This window comes from Patagioenas fasciata, chromosome 25 (assembly GCF_037038585.1).
Source record: "Patagioenas fasciata isolate bPatFas1 chromosome 25, bPatFas1.hap1, whole genome shotgun sequence".
NCBI lineage: Eukaryota > Metazoa > Chordata > Aves > Columbiformes > Columbidae > Patagioenas > Patagioenas fasciata.
This window is the reverse complement of record NC_092544.1, coordinates 1,865,164-1,884,949: the sequence shown is the minus strand read 5'-3', so window position 1 is coordinate 1,884,949 and position 19,786 is coordinate 1,865,164. Positions and strand designations below refer to the sequence as shown.

The window sequence follows — 19,786 nt, the reverse complement described above, 5'->3', positions numbered from 1 at the left end:
CCCGCCTGGGCCGGGACTCCCGCGGGGGTTCGGCCGCCGAGTAGCAGCGGCCCGCGCTCCGGCAGGGCCGGTCCAGGCTCCCAGCGCACAGCACCGGCGCGGCCGGTACCGGGTCGGGCCCCCGGGACGCACCGGCGGTCTCCATGGAGACGGCGCCATCGCCCGGCGAGCCTCGCGCGCGACCTTTGATCCCCTAATTCCCGCCCCTTCCGCCGCGTGCTCTGTGGCCGGCGTTGAACGGCGCAGTCGCCGCACCGGGGGCACCGGGGACAGAGACCGGGGACACCGGCGACACCGGCGACACCGGCACCGCGGCGGGGAGCGCAGGCCGCCGTCATGTCGTCCGCCTTCAGGAAAGCCGCCAAGTCGGGGCAGCGCCAGCACCGCGAGCGGGCACAGGTCGGTGCGCGGGGCCGGGTCGGGGGTCCCGGTGGCGGCGGTGACCCCGGTGAGCGCGGCCGCACACGCTGTCCCTGTGTTCCCTCCTAGCCCGCCGCGCGGAAGAAGCTGGGCCTGCTGGAGAAGAAGAAGGACTACCGGCTCCGGGCAGAGTGAGTCGGGGTTGGCCGCGGGGTGGCCGGTACCGGCGGTCGCGGGGTCACCGGGAGCGATCCCAGCACCGCGGGGCACAGATCACAGTTAAATGTCATAGAACCATTTGGTTGGAAAGACCCTCACGATCATGGAGCCCAACCATGACCCAGACCCCCTCTGGCACGTCCCCTGTCCAAGGCCTTTCCATGGAGAAATTTGTCACAGTGACCAGTTGTTAGTACTGCGATTAATACGAAATATCTTCCATCTTTAATGCCTAATTCTGAGATCTAAGAGTCCTAAGCAGCTCGGTGAGCTTTGCAGGACGGGTGAGGGCGCTTCCATTGCTCCTGGATGCTGTTCGACCCTGTTCACTTCCAGCTGTTAAGGAATAAACTGTAAAGCCAAAGTCGTTTGTTGGTGTCCAGCTCTGTACATGGAGCCTTGTCCGCTGTCCCAAAGCACCGCTTGGAAGGCGCCAGCATCCCAGGGGGTGTGAACATGGAGAAACTGCTGAGCGACTTCTGGTTTTGTTTTGTTTCCCCCCCCAGTGACTATCGCAAGAAGCAGAACGCCCTCAGGGCGCTCCAAAAGAAGGCTCTGGACAAGAATCCCGATGAGTTCTACTTTAAAATGATACACACGCAGCTCCGGGTGAGGATCCGCATTACCTTCAAGCAGGTTTACGCTGTTGCCCTAAGTAACAGGTTGTTCAGCCTTGTTTAGTTTTTAATTTATGAATTGGCAAATGCATTAGCAAACATGATTTGGTGCCTGTGGGAGGCTTTGAAGAAAATGAGGGGCAAAGGACAAGAAGGTTCTTTTGCGTTTCTGATTAGGACGCCTGGTACGCTGTAGCTGGAACGGCGTCTGTCTGCACGTGCTGTGTTCTGTCTGGTTGTAGGATGGAGTTCACGTAATAAAGCAGCCGAAGAATGAAGCGACTCCCGAACAGATGAAGTTGATGAGGACACAGGATATTAAATACGTGGAAATGAAAAGAGTGGCAGAAGCCAAGGTAATATTTCACTTTTTCTGGTTTTCCGGTTCTCTCAGAATTGTTCTTTTTAATGCCTTTTTTGTTGTTGGCTATCGTGTTTATGTTTAGTGAAATCTGATTTGTGTCCTACTGGACATGATAGATGAAAATCTCAGTGGAGCTCTATATAGAACTTAAAGGTATACTGAATAACAAAGACTATACTCTGCGTTATAAAACATGACAATTATTTACATCTCAGGCATTAAATGTGTACTCTTGCTTCTCATATTTGTAATGAATTGAGGATTATTGTTACTGAAGTGGGTTGTTTGAATATGGTAGCAGCCGGTCAACAGAAATATAACCCACTTCTGAACATGTTTTCTGCTCTGCCGTTGATCCACACACCATCACCGCAGATTAAAAACAGAAATGATTTGCCTTGTTACGGATGTCGACCAAACACAAACTTTCCTTTCCTGTAGAAAATCGAGAGGCTGAAGTCGGAGCTCCATCTCCTGGATGCTGAGGGGAAGAGTCCCAACAAGCACGTGTTCTTCTTGGACACCAAAAAGGAAGGTGAGATTTAAATAGGTTTTATCAGAAGACTTGTTTGGAGAAGTTTTGTTGTAGGCTCTTTAAAACAGTACGGTGCTTGCTCTAGAAATCTCTCTTGATTATTAGATTAGACCTCAGTTCTGCAGGGGCTGCGTTGCTGGGGCTTCCAGTGCTGAGTGTACTTAAGCTACATGTTTGGAAGGTTTGCTCAGCATTAGTCAAAGAAATCCATGTGAGTTTATTCCTATATTTATTTATATTTATAGTTCAGGAATTTGACCTTGCAACTCATCTGGACACTGTTCCGGAGCTCGTGGACAGAGTGTACAACCGGCCGACCATCGCAACGTTGCAGAAGGAGACACTGAAAGGAGCTACTGATCCTGCCCACTTAAAGGTACTTTGCACTGCCACTGTTTGTATTGGAGTTTTCTTAATGTTTTAAGCACTAAAGAGGCTTTGTTGGACCATTGTGGAGAAGAACAAAGTTGTTCTGTTGTCCTAGAATTTCTGTTGTTGACACAGGCTGTAGTGGATGTCACTCGATCATCAGGCGCCTACAGTCAGATCTTTTGGACGGACACGGAGAACTTGCTCAGCTGTTTAAATCAACAATTGTGACGTATGGGCCAGAAAGGAATGGTATTGATATGATTAGGCAGTTTCCTTGGCAAAATTGATATATTTTTCCTCCGTTACAATGACACAGGGCTATCTTTTCATTAGTTTGCTGCAGTTGTAAGTGTGATTTCTTTCAGCATCCACTGCTAAGTCTGCCCTTGCACCCCTGAACAGTGATGAGAAGAAGTTTATTCCAACACAGATGTATCTGTTGTTGGGTTTCTGATTTCCTGGTGTTCCTCAGTCAGGTTCTCAGCCTGAAGTGGCTTGAGATTCAGGGTGTATTTCCCTGATTCTTCTTTGAGTTATAGTCTCACTTCCCAGCTTTCCTAATTTAAAGCGTTCCATGATCCTTCAGGATGAATTGCTTATGCAGTCAACTTTGATACCGATGTTTTAATATCACAGCACTTCTGTCCTAGAAGTAGCTACACTGGGCTTTAACACTAAATATCCCTTAATTAGTTTAGATATATCGAGCAGTCCTATAAGCTTGAGTTGGTGCGTGTCAAGTGAAAATAAAAGCATCTAAAAATTACTGATTGGTAACTTTGCAACCTGTTGTTTTGTGACCCAGATGTCAGGTAACAAACACCCAGTGGTCCCTTTTTTCTTGCCAGCTTTCTCGGCTTGGCTTCTCAGCAAAGCAGTTGGACGGGTTGTAGACTGGCAAGTTTTCTCCTCTAAATGTCTGAGTCATATTTTAAGCGTGTTGGGAGCTGTTCTCCTTCTTCTAATTACTTAAATCACACCTGCAGTAATACCATTTTTGTCCTGGGAAAGCCATCCGCTCTTCCTAGGTAAACATGACCAAACAAGCTGCGTTTTGGGAGGCCTCTGTGCAGTTCCTAAGCACTTCAGGAATTGGTCTGTTTTCTTCCCCCTTTCATTGGGGAGTTCAATGTTATCTTACACTCAACATTGAAATACAAAGGATTTAGAAAAATGAAATTCCAGCCATTCACTGAAGGAGGTTACACAGCATCTAAACTAGGGTAGGAGAGGGTCGATTTTCTCTGTGTGTTTGGATTTAGGAGATTAAAACAAGCACAAAGAATTAAGTCCTAACTAGAAAACCTCCAGTATGAGAATCAAGATGTTAAAATGGCTCTCTGGAATCTAGCCACGGGATTTAAACAGCATTCTTTAATATGATTATTATTAGTTAAAAATGCTAAAAATGTTTGTGAGCTCCAAGTGCCTCAGAATAGGTCGGTTATGGACCATAGTGTTTCTTTGTTCTCTCCGTCTTAAAAATGCCTTTGCTTTCCTGCAGAAATTAGCCCAGCAAAGGAAGAATCAGTACGACCTCCTGAAGCAGCGCATTGAGAGAGAAAAGGCCATGTTTGTCGTCGCACAGAAAATCCAAACGCGTAAAGATCTCCTGGTGAGGGATTTAGTTCTTGCTCTTTGAATCTGGTTCTTTAAGGTTATTAGGTCTAGTTCTGTAGGGACGTGATTTTTATACTGACGTTTCCAGATAATTCCTAACAATAAGCAATCCTCCTTTAATATGGAAAAAGCGAGGAGATGAAGCATTCCAATTGTGCCAAGGCTAGAAAGTCAGATCTGCTAGTCCGGCTCCTACCATGTCACCGAGGACAAAGACAACTTCAAAATGATGCTCACAAGTCTTTTCTAAAATACCATTGACATCTCTCAAGCACCAAACTAATACTTTCAAGTAGCAGAGGCAAGGAAACAGTGGAAAGTGACCATTTTTCACTCGTGTCTTGTCAGTGGCAGACAGGGACTTTCTTATTTATAGGAGCGTGTTGGGTTGTTTTCTTCTTGCAAGCCAGCAAATACATCTTTTCTTCTTATTTTCCAGGACAAAACTCACAAAGTAAAGGTGAAGAAAGAGACAACAAATGGTCCGGCTATCTACAAATTCAAATTTCAGCGGAAACGTTAGCCATTCCATTAAATACGTTACCATCTCTGCTTAGAAATTCTCCTTCTGAAGGGCAGATAGCACCACACCACTTTGTTTGTCACCGCAGCCTAGCACTCTGTTAAAACAAATTACCGTCGGCCTGCGATAGCCATAAATATATTGTATCTAATTAATTGATTAATAAATCAGTTTGTTCTCTTGGTATTTACAGTGGGAAGCCACAAAGAGGTGCCTGAGCGCCCTAGTAATACGCACCATAAACAAGCCTTGAAAAGCCAAGGTCAAAATTAAGAGGCTGGGACATGGGTTGGCACATCTGAGACCGTAAGAGATTTCAGGTCAGCTTCTTCGCTTGCTTTTCAAACGGGTTAAAGTTGAATTATTATCTTCATAATCGTTCCCTCCCACTGCCTCCAAATCTCTCTTTGATTTTTCCATTCTGCTTTATCTGCACAAAGTATTTCACTTTAAAACGTAGTAGTTGAGAGGCGTTGTAAGGGTGCACTGTTAAATTGAGGTGCAGTATTAGCCGGGCTATTCTGGAGTGGTGCTAGCAGCGGGGAATCGTTTCTTCCACTGTACATAAAGGAAGCAAAACTCAACCATTGTTAATAATTTCCATGGCTGAGAAGCCGTTTGTGTTTGTTCTGCCTTCTCCCATCCAACGGGGCAGGGCCCGTGCCCCGCAAATTTCCAGTGTCGCCTTCCAAGTCTGAGCAGAGGCGATGATACCGAAATTCTTGCACAGGGAGATTGGATCCAGAGTCCAACTGTGGAGCGAAAGTTTGTCCTCCTTGTTTATATTCTGCTTGTTGCAACGGCGGTAGTTGGGAGGGGGTTTCAGCCGAGAACAATGAAGGCGCATCCTTGAGTGTCCTGGAGCCGTTCGGGCAAGTTCAGAGCGCCTGGGCGTAAACATTCCTTCTCTTATCTCTCTCGCTTGTGCTGTGGCTGCCAGTGAGCAGCACATGCCCATGCAAGATGGTGAAAAAAGATGCCCTTCTCATGCTCTTCCTACTTGGGGAGAAGCGAGGAGGACTCCCAGATGAAATGTGGCATTTTAACGTGCTAAAATGCAGCTTCGGACATTGTTTCTGCCGTTGCAAAGATCCCCAAGTTAGCGATGACGGCGGGGTGATTTTTTTTCTGGGAAGGGTTAAGGCAGAGAGTCCGCTTTGCTCTGAAAAGCGCCTGAGATACCTTTATGTGCAATATGGAGCGTTGTGACTTCATGGTTAAGAACACGATATAAACCACCTGGGAGGGAAAAAACAAACAAGCAACAAAAAAAAGCCAAACAAAAAAATCAAGAAAACAAAACAGAACACAACAACAAACCAACGCTGCAATGCTTTTTCCCGTGAAAATTTATTATTATTAATAATACTTACCCGGGAGGGCCGGGCCCGGCCGGCAGGGGGCAGCAGCGGCCCGCGGCGGACCCGGGACGGGGCTGGGGGTGCTGGGGAGGCCCCAGAGGACCCGAGTACCAAGGGGATGCTCCCGGTTCCCCGCAGCCCAGCACCCGGTGGCCGCTTGTCCATCCCGTTCTCCTCAGCCAGGGTTTGTCCGGTTCTGCTCTGGGCTCTGCTTGTCTTGAATTCCATGCCCTCAGCTCAGGGATAGCGAAAGAGCATCAGATTCTTGCTGCGTTGTGGTCTCTGGCGTTGGAGGCTGCGGAGCCGGTCCCCGGAGAGCAGGCTGCTTCCCCTTCATGGCTGGTTTGAATAGCATCTGAAGATTTTAATAAACACGATTGATTTTGAAAGCCGAAGCTGGCAGCATTTACAGAAACACAAAAAGCAGAGGGGAATGAAAATCAAGCTAGGTTTCAAGAAAACCGTCAAGCTCACCTATATTTTTGGGGATCTTTAAATTATATTTAAAACGTACCTCAAGGTCCCCACTACGCCAGCTGGGTGTCCTTGAAGTAAAAATCTTTTCGATTGAGACTTGAATGGATAAAATATTTGATCCTTATCTCTGATTAATTTTACCTGCATCAAGAGAGTTACTGAAGAGGATGGGAAAGAAAAACAGCAACTCCACTGGAAGACACTGAAGGAATTACTGGCTGGCAGGATCTGAAAAGTAACGACCCGAACAAGAACAGCTAATTAGCCTGATGCTCGAAATGCCTGGTGCGCCTCCGACCCCTTTGGCAGCTCGAGTGTTGCGGTGGGCACAAATGACCTAATCCCTGGAAGCGAGCCATCGCTTCCCTCTAAAGGAGTGAGATATTATGGGATGCAGTAGGTAGCTGTGAGGCTTTGAGCGGCCAGTGCTCTCACCATGGAGAATTACAGGTCAAGCGCCGTCCCGCTTACTCTGCTGGCGGTGGTTCTCTTTCCAGTGGTGCGCAGGAGCTTTCAGAGACACGAGTTTGCTGTTCGCCGCACAGGGTGTGAGGAGCAAAAGTGATGCCTGTTCCAAGTTACTTACCCTGGGAAACAAGCAAAGTCTTAACTAAGGGAAAGCGTAGCACTGTGTGGTGTTACATCAAGCAGATGTCTTGCCGGACCCTGACCGCAAAAGCCTGAGTACAAACCCAGCCAGCTGTGGAGTGGTTTATCATCCCATGGCCACAGCAGACTGACAGGATGTGCCAGCTCTCGTGCACAAACACTTTTAGTTTACTCCTGCCCAACACGTTCAAGGGTTTGGTGGGTGCTGATCACTGAAATTCCACCTTAGCAAGCGGGGCTGACTCAGCTATGGCCCTACAGAGCTCCCAGCAAAGCAACTGCACCAGCTCAAAGCGCAAAACCAAACCAAGTTCTTTTATCTGACCAACCTCCATCATTGCATTTCACAGCATTAACGTGGCTCAGCATCCAGAGAAACATTCAGGCAGTTAATGCTGAAAATGCCACCGCAGGTTAAACACGATCGTTCAGTGCCAAGACCCAGAGTCAATTCATTATAACCGAACAAAACATGCAGCTCCCTCAAACACTGTGCAAGATCCGAAGTGAGACCTTGGTGGGATCTGCCATCCTCTAGCTGGGCCCTCATGGGGAAGGACACAGAGAAACAGCCCCCAGCTATTTTCTGCTTGGGATAATTATAGTATCAAAGGCTGAACCAACAGGTTCTTTAGCAAGGAGATTCCCTGCAGCTTGCGAGATACAGATATCAAAATACCCCACAGATTCACGGCTCAGGTTTCAGGTGACTCAGAATAATATCGTGCCTTATAATAATTTCATGTAATTCCTTGTTCAAGCTGAAGAACTCAATTGATAATGACTGCCTATAAAAGTTAATAGCAGGCTACATTAAAATGCTTGCAGGATTATCTCTAGGCAACTGCAACAATATATTACCAGCAGAACCATCACCAGCCCTTAGGCTTCACAGGTGGATTCCTGTAGGCCCTATTTTCCGAGCCCAAACCAGCACAGTGGGATCTCTCGCCCCATCCCTGGGGCACAGCAACAAAACCAGAAGCTGACGTGCCGGGAGAACCCGGAGCCCCCCACGAGCAGCCAGTTACCTGGTCTGCGGCAGCCAGAGGGATGCTCGGGCTCCCCAGAGCCCTGCTCACTGAGCAGGGAGGTTTTGGTCCCCCCATCCCACCGCCGCTGCCCATAGGTGCCACACAGCGTCACGAATCCGCTCACCGACAGCCTGCGGTCCCGCTCGCCTCTGGATGCGGCCGTCGCGGGTCTGCGGCCGCACCGTGGGACGGGTGGCACTGCGGGTGCCTCCAGCCGGCGGGACTGGCTGCCCTGGCTCTGTCACGAGAGCCTGCTGTCCTCACAGCCGGGTTCAGCCGAGGTGACTTGCCCAAGGGCACCGAGGAGAAAAGGCTGGTGAAGTTCCTCCACTCAAGCCTGAGCAGCTTCACAGCGGGGAGTTGAAAGAGCAGGATGTAAATCAGGAATGACTAATTGCTACTCAACATGGCTGCCCTAAACCTCTCTTTTCCACAGGCTCCTTGGCCACCAGACGCGTCCTCGCCTGGCTGGGAGCAGCCGGGAACATCACAGGGTATCGTTACCATTCCCGCTGCCCAACACTTGGGCACAGTCCCCCAGTTCCCTCCAAACAGGACGTTCGTGCCCAAATTCAATCACCAAGGGTTTCAAAGAAATAAATACGTGCTGCTGCCTCTGTTGGGAAAAGGCAGGCGCCAGAGCAGACCAAGTGCTGTGCGAGGTGAAAGCAGCAAATATTTGCTTTACCATCTCTACACTTACATATCCAAAGCCTTCAGTGCCTTGAGAGAACCAAGGTGAGCAGCGTTGCTTTGAGCAGGTAGAAGCCCATTATTTAGTGAGAACATATTCCCAGGATAACCCTGGCTTGCCAGACCTAAAGACTGAAATAGTAAGTTAGTGTATATAGATCATCATTTACTGAGCACAAGCCCTGATGCACCTTTCTAGGGAAGCTCTAATTTATTATGCATTGTCATTAGCTGCAGCAGGCAGCAGGGCCTTCATTAGAGTTAGAGTTAAGGTCTGTTTTGGCTGCCTCATCAGCATCAGTGAACTGCGTCCCTGTGAGGTTTGATACAATTTAATTAACCTAATTAAAAGCTCTGATTGCAGAGATGATTGGGGTAGAGCCAGCAGCAACTGCATATTTATAACGAGCTGGAAGGTGTGGGACTGGAGCCAAATGATATGCATCTCTAATGAGCTGGTGCTATTGAAGTGTGGATTTGAACACTAACATTTATTTTTGGCAACAATGGCCAGTTTATCTTCGTGATAGAAACGATCATGGCTTGATTGTACTTAGCAGGGAGCTCAGCACTGTGCTCCCTGGGCTTCTCCAGCTCAGCAGCAGCCCCACACAAGCACCCCACGACCCAGCTGCCCGCCCCGTGCCCCAGCAGCACCCCCACACACCAAGCTCACACACCCACCTGCGAGACAGCACACACAGCGTGCACAGACCCCAACCGTATGCCGGTAGCCCCGGGTGAGCCGGCGGAAGATGCCAGCAGCCTTTTCCTCCCCAGCCACTTCATCCAGCCCTCCTGCATCCCCTCCTGACCCTCCTGCCCCACAGCTGGGCTGGGGTCCCAAGACAAGGAACCTACCTCTGTTATTCCTCCAGGAATCAAATACCCCATGCCCTAATCTTCTGTTGAGGACCAGTGCGCTTAATAACAAAAAGCAGCCTGGAAAGGAGAGGAGAACCATCTGGCTGTGCCCTGGCAGGGGCTTTCCCTCTCCATGTTTGAAGGCTACAAGCCCCACTCAGACCACAGACAAGACGTGCCACCAGCTCTCATCCCCCAGGACCCATGGGGTCGGGGTCCAGCACGGCCAGCGGCAGCAGGGGGATGTCCCAGGGGTGCTGGGTGGCCAAAGTACAGCAGCGAGTCTGCCGAGCCACTTGGAAAATTTGATCCATGCTAATTATGCTGAAAAAAGCCCTTCTGATAACGAGTATGAAATGGAAGCATAGATAGTACTCATCTCTGAGTGCCATTAATCTTTAAAACTGGAACAATAAGTGAAAACACTGCAGGGCATATGAAGCAAGGTGTGATTCACATCTGCTCCTCCGTGGCCGCCGCCTGATTTATTGGCACGAAGCAACTTTCCTGTACTGTTTCAACAGAGCCGCATTACATAACACCACGGACTGTTTTCCTTGCCCTCATCAATCAAAATATCTCCTCTTTTTTTTTGTTAAATGATCTGCTGTCCATCCCTGGTACAGCTCGGGAGCCCAGGAGACAAGTCCCCAAACCCAGGGCTCTGTCCCAGAGCAGGGCTCAGCTCTCTTTCAGCCTGGCTGTCGTAACCACCCGTGACGCAGGGACAAGGTTCCCCACTCGGCAGGACAGGAGGGTCCCCAGCGCTGCTCTGTGTCCCACAGACAGGGCGTCAGCGGCTCCTTTTCCACCCCTGAGCGCAGGCACCCGCTGGTTCCTCTCCTGGCTCCTTAAGCCAGAGCTCTCCGGGTCCTCTCCCACCCAGACTTACCGTGTCTGTCCTCGCATTTGATGCCTTTCATTTTCAAGCGGTTCTCTCTGGGATTCGCTTTCTTTTATTTAAATTGTGGATTTTCTGAAGTGACCTTTTAGCTGCCTCTGAGGAGAGGTGGGCGCCTGCTTCCCGCTGCAGCCCCGGGAAGGCTGCTGACCTGCGGCTTTGAGCAGGTTCAAAGTGTTGCTTGCCTTTTGGCCATACCCCTCCATAGACCCTCTGGATGGATTTTTCTCCCACACTCCTGAAAAGACATCATCAGAGACACTTCCCCTCACAGGCTCTTTAATATTTACACTGACTTTGTGAACAGATAATATATTCCACCTTTTTTTAGCCTTTTAAAAGCGCACGGAGGAAGCGGTGACTGCTGCGTGCCGGCTGCCTGGGAAGGTTGGGAGGACAAACAGATCTGGAGGGGAATGCAGGGTGCTCTGAATCACACTCACTTGCCTGCAGCTCGGGGCAGCATCCTGGGGCAGCCACAAAGCTGGGATGGCCCTGCTGGGTCCCACGTCTCTGGCTGCGAAAGAGACACAGTCATTAAAACCTCCCTCCCAGTACCGACCAAGCCAAAAGCCGATCATCTTGTTAGTTGGAAGACAATCCAAATGCAAAACACAATGCTTCTAAAAACTGTCCCATAGATTGCCAAGCATCTTATAAAGCCTGGCCATGGGCTTAACTGTATCAAAATCATACGGATGCTTTTTGTCAAAATCATTCTAAACCGAGAAGGCAGCAAGCAGCTTACAACCCAGAAGTGTCACAGATGTACTTGCAAATGTTTGTCCGTAATTTTGTTGATTCCAGACTGCAAGTCCAGGAGGGACTGTCAGATCCTGTGTGCTGATCGCCTGCATGCTGCCATCCGCTGCACCGCATGCAGAGCCAGAGCTGAGTCCTGCAGCTCGAGCTGGGTTTTGGCATTTCAGTGCTGAGGAGGCTGAGCAGCCTCAAGCAGAGGCTCAGCCAGCCCAGGGCTGCGGCGCCGGTGGAGAAACGCTGAGGGGATAGATGCCTAGAACCAAATCATGATCCCTGGGGCAGAGGAAGACGAGACCTCTATAGTCATTGGCATTTTCACTTGGACAGAAACTTCTTCCTCACCTCGAACCTGGTGAAACACACACACCGTGGACAAAGGTGAGCAGGGCATAGCCAGAAATGTCAATGGATGCTTTGGGGCACCGCTCCACAGCGCATGCCCCGCGCCTCACTCCGTGCATGTGAAAGGCCTCTGGGTAAGGTGCAACCTCCTGCCCCAACAAAATACATCAGACCAACTGGGGCAAAAATCCTCTCCGCTTCCAGAGGTGACAGGACACTGCCCCAAAGCAGATTTGATTATAACCTGTACGAGCTGTAAGCATCACACACCTGCTGAGGGCAACGCGAACCTCCCCGTTCCCATCTAACGCTGCAGGGGTGGTGGGCGAGCAGGGCCCTGGGCAGGTGGGACATGGGGGGCTGTGGGTGACGCCAGGCGGGGGCTGCCCCCCTTAGGTGGGCCAGCGATGACAAGAGCGGTGAGGCACACAGCTGCGCAGGGGGTCACATTTTTTCAGTCCGTGTTGCCCTTACAAACAAATGTCCCAGGATGCAGACAATAATGTTTTTATGAGACTTTAAATTCTCAGCTCAAACGCTCTTTGTAGTGGACTAATAGCCAACACGTGGCCCTTCGTCTCATGCTGAACTTTTGTGGTCCTACAGGGGAAAAAAAAAGGCCCTGGTGAGCATTTACACTGAGCACTTTGTTCTCACAGATTTGTAGAGCAAAGAGAATAATGTATTGAGACTCTCAGCCCGTGCCAGTTTGGCTTCATTTGTCCTTCTGAACTTGCCCTGAGAGATAATGTTTCCTTCTAATCTGCTGCCGTCCACCTACAGCAAGGACCCAGTGAATAATTCTCCCAAACAAGCCTTTATTCTTAAGACTCTATCTGGCCCCAACCCTTTCTCCCCCTTACAGAGTAATTGTTGTGTTCATTACATGATAATAGCCCGAGCTGTATTCCAGCCCACACTTGCCATGGCCACACAAACAAGGTTCAGGCTGCGCTGCTTTCAGGATAATGCGGCTCATTTGGCATTATTTGAAAGAATGTGCCAGGCATCCGAGTACCGGGCATGCTTACTTCGCCAGCCTGCCTGCGTCAGATCACAAGTCAGATACAGTGGCTTCTCTCTTCTGCAAGAAGCCAGCACATCCTCCAAAGAGCTACGGCTTTTTTTCCATGCACGATAATAAATGGCTGTTATACTCCCATGGGAAGAAGATACGAAGAGAAGGAAACAAGACTTCTAAGTCTCTTAGTTAGTGTGACAAATCTTTTCTATTCTTCTCCGTTCAGGTACCTACGTCACCCTTTCACAATGATATTTTAATAAGCCTGTGTAAGCTTCACAAATTGCACTTTATATCTGTAGATGGGAAGCTCCAGGGGATGAGCAATGTATACACTGAATGCACAAGAAACCGATTATCCAGCCTGCTCCTGGAAATCACTCTCTAGGGCTACCTGCAATGGGTGTCCCTCTGGAAATACCCAAGGGAGCTCCCTCTGCTGTAGAGAATTATTGGTAATAGCAGCACTGGCCTCCTGGTGCCTTTCAATGGGATAAAGCTAAGCCGAGGTCAGATACTGTGGTCAGGCACTTACAGGGGGCTTTGTTCCTAACCCTGCTCCCAAGCTTAAGAAACAGCTGAGGGTCACTCTGATACCTCCCAGGGAGGCTGGAGAAATTAAAGCCTCAGATCACACCGGGCTGAACCTTGGAGTTGGCTGACAAAGTGTCCCTTCGCTCAGGGGAGGCTGTGTGACTCCAGTAATGACTCTTCCTTACCGCTAAGCGATGGGTTAGCTCAGGCTGACATGTGCATCGCATGCAAGTGTCACACAGCACATGCCAGGCGCTCAGTCCGCAGGGACGTGGTGGTGCACGCATGTATACGTGAGCACACACGTGTGCATGCAAGCGTATTTAGGAGCACACATGCAGGCGTTTGTGTGCTGAATGCAATCGGGCAAGCTGTTCCCAAACCAGTTCACGCACAGCATGGGGGTTTCTCTCCAAGAAATGTAATAAAAACCCACCCTCCCACATGCAGGTTCACACCTGAGCACATACATGCAAAACACAAGCATCTGCCCTACGCTTCACACTCAGTACGGGTATGAGATTGCTTACATCTCCACACAGTGGCGGAAAAAACCCAAAAGGCACTGAGAGAGGCTTGGCTTCCCCGGTCTGTGCTTATTTCTGTGCGCTGCAGCCCCTGCAAACCCCTGCCCGAAGCGTTCGCACACACATGGGTACCCCCAGCATCCCCAGGGCTTGGCCTCTGCCCTGTTCCCAGGGCTGCTCCGGAGCTCGCAGAGCTATCGGCAAGTGCGAAACATCCCCGCGTGGGACAGCTTGTTCTGAGAGAGCAGGAGCTCAGAAAACCTGAGCAGGAAAAGCAGTGTCCTTTGTGTATCATGAGGCTGGACTCCTGCCAAATTCCTCTGCACCCACTGCCTCTATTAAACACGTCAATCATTTCTTGGCAGTCCAAGCCCTAGAGAGGAGCTGAGAGGCAACTTCAGACAGTTCAGTTGCTTTCATTAAAGGGTGAAAAATACCTGCTGAGCAGGAGCTGAGAGCAGGGCTGCACTCTGCCTGCTGGGAGAGCCGGGCTGCTGAACCCTTCCTGACGAGGGGGGAACGTGGCAGCAGAAGACAAACCGTGGTCACGGACCCTGCCTGCCTGTGAAATGCCCCCTGAAGCCTAATGCTCAAGGACAGCCTGCAGAGCCTCGTATGTGGGTCTCGGTCTTTTTGGGTGACTGCGAAAACAGAGAGGGAGCATCAAGGTGAAGGGGATGCAGGAGTGCCCATGGATGGCGATGCTGGCGCGGGTGGGCTGGGGGTGGTTGCGATCCGCCTGGGACCAAACTGCTCCGACACTATCTGCTCACCTAGAAGGTGTTACCAGCCTTTGCAAGTCAACGTACAGGGGCTGGAAGCGAATCTGCTCCCATTTCTAGAGCTGAACCCAAGGGAAAAGGCTGGGTTTGGCTCCCCACGCTCCACACCAGCTGCAGCTGGGTGCTGCTGGGAAGGTGCCCTCGCTGTGGGGTGACACTGGGGCTGCTGCGGCAGGGCCAGCAGCGCTGGCACCCAGGGAGCACAAGGCTCTTGGGAACAGAACAGGAATGTCCGGGTGACTCAACGATTCCTGGCAGGGGCACAGCTGGTGCCGCCGAGCAGAGCGCAAGAGAGGAGGACAAGCGGGCAGGGACCCTCTGGAGGAGGCAGCTCTGCTCTCTGCGCCTGCCGCTCCGCTGCTTCCCTTTGCCTCCTCACGTAATTGCTTTGATCTTCACTCCAGGGGCTCACTGTTAAAAATTAATGTTTCATGGATGTTGCTGCCCACGGCTTGAAAAATGGCTTTTCTGCCTCAGGTAGGGTCTCGCACCGACTCCTGAAGGACTGTTTGGCTCCGAGTTAAACAGTTGGGACGAATCCTCTTGGGCTCCTCGTGCCTCAGCTCAGGGCAGGAGGGGACCCGCTCCCACCCCACAGAGCTGTCCCGAGTAGGGAGCTGTGACTGTGCTGCAGTGCCAGCCCGTCCTGGCAGCCTCTGCGGGTCCCCGGGGCCATCGGCTGTGCCCGCAGCCCGGCCTCACCTCCGCTGCCTCCTCCACATCTGCCAGACAGTGGCCACAGACAGGCTGCTGGGGCTCATTCCCTGTAATTAGCAGAGGGCTGGGGCAGCGTGCCGTGCCCTCCATGCCCTCTCGCCAGGCTTTCTGCCCAGGTTCCCTGCACCCAGGTGCCAGCAGCCAAGGGAGAGCATCAGTTCTTTGAGCTTACAACAGAGTGTCCTGCCCATGTCCCGAGCTCCTCTCTGCCCAGGGAGCTGCTCAGGCAGAGCCGAGCTGGGTGCACAGCCGTCCCGCAGCCCCGGGCAGCGCAGCCTGGGAACGGTCCTCGCTCCTGTCCTGCCGGCTGTTTTGGGAGGGCAGGGATGCAGTGCCCGGGGCAGCGGGTGGGTGCAGCAGGAAGTCGGGCTTGCCAAGCTGGGTGTGTAGCATGTGGGGATGCTTGTCTGGGCTCCCAAAGCATTTTCCAAACACTTTAATTATAGTGATTTATAGGGCAAAAGTGTGGGGGCGAGAGCTTGGGAAAGGCATTAGCAGGTTTGTTCTGAGGGCTCTAATCAGAGGCAGGGGATGGGAGGGAGGGAAGAGCACTGGGGCTGTACCTTGAACTGCAGCATCAGGACAGGTCTGAGGGATGCAGAACTCCCAGGGATGTGCTGATGGCATCTCTGAGGCCTTGATGCATTACATGCTCCTGCAGGAACAGCCCCGGGACCAGAGTTACCACCAAAGGTCCCCTGCCTGTCCCCTGCCCTGCTCCCAAGGTCCTTCCCTCCACCAGTGGGGCATATCCAGCTGCCATCAGCCCCACGCACAGCACCCGCACAGCCCGCACATCCCCGCGACAGCAGAGGAGAAACATGAGGCCACGTGGCACACGAGGGTCTTCCCTAGATAGTCACCGGAAAACAAGCAACAATTCCACAGCAACTCAGTTTTCTCCCTTTTTTTGGTGTTATCTTGCAAATTAATAACCTCTTCTCATGTTTTAGAACGTCGTGCTCTTAAATCTCCACCATGTTACTTAGGTACACGCATACGCACGTGCACGCACCCATGAACAGTGTTCTGCAGCTCCCTGGCAGGCAAAGAGCTGCTGGTCTCTGCACAGAACCAGCAGCTCCTGAGCCCGGGGAGCCTGGCGAGGCGGCCGAGCTCACTCCAGACCTCAGCCCCGCCAAGCCTGACTTACTCTGAGGAGACTGTCATGCCTCCAGAGTCCCTGTTACACTGGAAGAAGCAAGAGGAATCCTGGGCTGCTGTCACGGCTGGTGGCAACAGCCCGGCGGGGGCTGCGGGGCCGAGCCGCGGTTCTCAGCTGGCGTGGGGACGCGAGCGGCGCTGGATGGTGGCTCTGACCCCTCTGAGCCACCGCAGGACGCAGCCCTGGCAGCGTGGCCAGAGCACATGTCATCCCTGCTGCAGTCCTGCTGCTTGGCCTGTTTTCTGATAAATAACCTTTTCCTGTCCTTTTTGACACTGATGTTTATTGATGTCTGAAATCCCTCACAGCCAGGTCTGGCCTCAGCCAGCCGAGGTGCCCCGTGCGTCCCACGGCCACAGCACAGAGCAAGCTCCGCTTCACCGGGATGCCCACAGCCTCCCTAACACACTCGCTCCCAGACGTGTCAGGGTGGGTGCTGGCAGCATCTCCCGGTGCAAACATGTCACTGAGGACAGAGCGCTTTAAATAAACGTACCTCTGCTTCCCCAGGCAGCTGCTCCTGTCTGCAGAAGCAGCGCTGAACATCTCCATCCACGGCTCTGTGCTGCTGGTCATCTCTCCTGGGAGCATGGAGCAACAACCCCAGTGGTGAAGGGCTCAGCCTTGGGGTCAGCACAGTGTCTGTGGAGGACAAAGGCATCTGAGTCCACAGCTGCAGGATGCCCCTTAATTCCCAGAGCAAGGACAGGAGGCACCAGCGGGAGGTCAGGACTCCGGTGGCTGAGCCAGGAGCTCTCACCTTAACTCCCATCCCAGGACATCTGCACTAAAACCACACAGACACTGGGTGGGAAACCACCCTGCCCTACCCAGGGAGAACTTGCTGATTAAGGGATAAGCAATCACTTCTCTACCCACAGGCTCGCGTTATCACTTAATTGAATCCAATTGATTGAGAAGCTAAAAGCAGCCCTGGCTGAGAGCACTGCAGATGGTGTCTGGGAGCAGGGCAGCACACTGAACCCTTAAAAGCATTGGCATCAGGGGCAGACACAGTCTTCCTCTCCTAAAGTGTCTCACACATCATTATTATGAACAGGACCCAGCAGTAGCAGGGCAGTTCTAGGGGAATATTATTTATCATACTTCAAGTCTGCACAAACACCCTCTTGTTCTCGCCCTCTCTGCCCTCAGTGGGCAGCCACTGCTCCCGCAGAGATTTCAAGGGAAGGAAGTGTGCACCGGCAGGGCGATGTGGGGGCAGCCCGGCTCTTCAGTGGTCTAACCACGAGCCCACACTGCTGGGAAAGGAGCCCGGAGACCTGCTGCCCAAACACAAGGTTGTATGTGAGAGCAGCTGCATCCAGAACTGCTTGTGACCCTGCATCCTCTGAGCAGTGCTGGAGAGGGAGAGGTCCAGGGGCAGCCCTACCACAACTGTCCCACACTAGAGAGGGTGGGCAGACACTCCAGGCATGGGGAGAAGATGGGGGGAAGCGATGGGCACCTGCAGAGCCTCAGCAGCTGCCTTCCCAGCTCTGCTCTCGAGCATGGTGATGCAAAGTGAAGGGGAGCCAGCACTTCCTCAGCAGCTGGTCGACAAGTCCCTGGGTGGGACACACAGCCCTGACCGGGGCTGCAGAGCTGGGGCAGCGTCACAGCGAGGAACAGCATGTGCTCTGCAAACTGTTTCTTTGCACTAAAATGCAGGTAGCGGGTCCCAAAGCAGCAGAGCAAGTGGCTCAGCACAGAGTAAGCGTCACTTGTACAGGGCCTCAGGAGAGAGGAAGAGGTGCCCCAGGCCAGCCCCTGCCCCATGTCCCCTTAATGAAGCCATTACAGTTGGATTCTTTTTTCCTCAGGGAAGGGGTAGAATTTCTGCAAAAAGACAAGACTTCCTTTGTGGTCCTTGTGCTGGTGCTGGCAGGAGCCATGTTTGGAGCAATACATCATCAATGGAAGGTATCTAATGATATATTGCCCTAATACATCACCATAGCAACAGTGCTCTAATAATGCATTATTCTAATGTGTTACCCAAGCGCACGTTCTTCCCGATGATGCATGGCTGGGATCGCTGTGCTCTGCCAAGCCCAGGTGCAACAAAGCTCTCCTGGCTGCCAAGCACCCTCCTCGGAGCAGGACCTGCCACCGCACGGGACAGCCCAGCCGGCCGCAGGTGTGCTCAGCCTCCTCCTGCCACAGGGGACACCTCTTGTCGCACTGGGGACTTCTCATCACTGATGGTCACTTCACGCAGTGACCACTGCGTTTGGGGCTGTGCAGCATATTTAAAAATAATGATTGCGGTCAACGTGCTATGTCTGAGATGGCTGATTGGACTGTGGGAAACAGGCTGCACCACGGCTGTTGTGAAGGTGGCTCAGCTCCCCACGCACGCTTCTCCCTCCCCACCACCCCCCCCGGGTCCCATACCTCAACTCCAGCGAGGGCCAGAACGGGACATGCAGGGACGAGCGTGAGACTGGGCACAGGGTGACAGAGCTGCAGGGTTTGCTTCCACCTTCACGGGAAAACCTCGGTCAGAGGTGCCGCCCTGGCAGCCCGGGGCAGGGGAGCATCGGGGCTCGGGCACAGCACCCCTGGGCTGCAGTGCTCCCGCTCCCCTCCGCGCGGCTGAGGTACAGGGTCCTACTTGTGGAGCTCTGAAAGACAATTTGCAAAGCATTCCTTCCCCGGCATTTCAAAAGTTACGAAGGGGAAGCGATGGGCTGGTTTGCGCGTTTCTTCAGCTCCTTCCAAGGTAGCAAGGCCATGCAGCACCCTGGGTCTGCTCGTTAACAATGAAAATACCAGCTGGAGCTCTCCTGCCACTCATTACAGGGACAGCATTGTTTCCAGTTCACACTATCTTTTTGACCATTCAAATGCCATTAATTCAGTCACCCCAATGCGTAGGACAGTTATCCGAAATGTTTTCCCAAACAGCTTAGTGACTATAGAGCAACAATTCATGGAATTGCTCGGGGACATCTGTGCAAAGCAACGCACAGCAAAGAGCTCGCGGCCAGCTGAATGGTCTCTGTGTGGACCCCGGATTCCACAGAGGAGCAGGGAAGCCAGCAGACAGAAAGACTGAATGAATGGCAGGAGAAATCATTTCATCTATGCAAATCCATGCCAAGCTCTCCGTGCAGCTGTTGTCAGCAGGGAGCTTTGCCCCCTGGACTGACATGCAGGGAGATGTTATTGTGCAGCGAGATGCTCCTTCTGCTGGACCAGCAGCCGCTCGCTGCGCAGGGATCGCATCCTCCGGTGTCCCCCGGGGCCCGTATCTGTCACCCGCAGGCGTCTGGGACGAATCCTCCCCCCAACACCACACGCAGAGCTGGGCTCTGCAGGATGGCCCTCGCTGTCCCTCTGCTCCGATGCCCAGGCCTTAGAAGCCCCCAGAGAGTGAAAGCT

At 52.1% G+C, this 19,786-nt stretch overlaps 1 protein-coding gene across 1 annotated transcript; it reads left to right on the top strand.

Moving 5' to 3' along the window:
* Positions 1 to 70: 70 nt before the first annotated feature.
* Positions 71 to 4,796, top strand: UTP11 (UTP11 small subunit processome component). Its single transcript, XM_065857045.2, has 8 exons — positions 71 to 399; positions 490 to 551; positions 1,086 to 1,188; positions 1,439 to 1,552; positions 2,002 to 2,095; positions 2,341 to 2,471; positions 3,972 to 4,082; positions 4,527 to 4,796. The coding sequence occupies exons 1-8, from the start codon at positions 337 to 339 to the stop codon at positions 4,608 to 4,610; spliced, it is 762 nt and encodes a 253-aa protein (XP_065713117.1). The 5' UTR covers positions 71 to 336; the 3' UTR covers positions 4,611 to 4,796.
* Positions 4,797 to 19,786: the final 14,990 nt, after the last annotated feature.

Coding starts and splice junctions, on each gene's coding strand:
- UTP11 (XM_065857045.2), top strand. CDS start 337: ATGTCGTCCGCCTTCAGGAAAGCCGCCAAGTCGGGGCAGCGCCAGCAC. Junction 1,189..1,438: donor TGATACACACGCAGCTCCGG/GTGAGGATCCGC, acceptor GTCTGGTTGTAG/GATGGAGTTCACGTAATAAA. Junction 2,472..3,971: donor CTGATCCTGCCCACTTAAAG/GTACTTTGCACT, acceptor GCTTTCCTGCAG/AAATTAGCCCAGCAAAGGAA.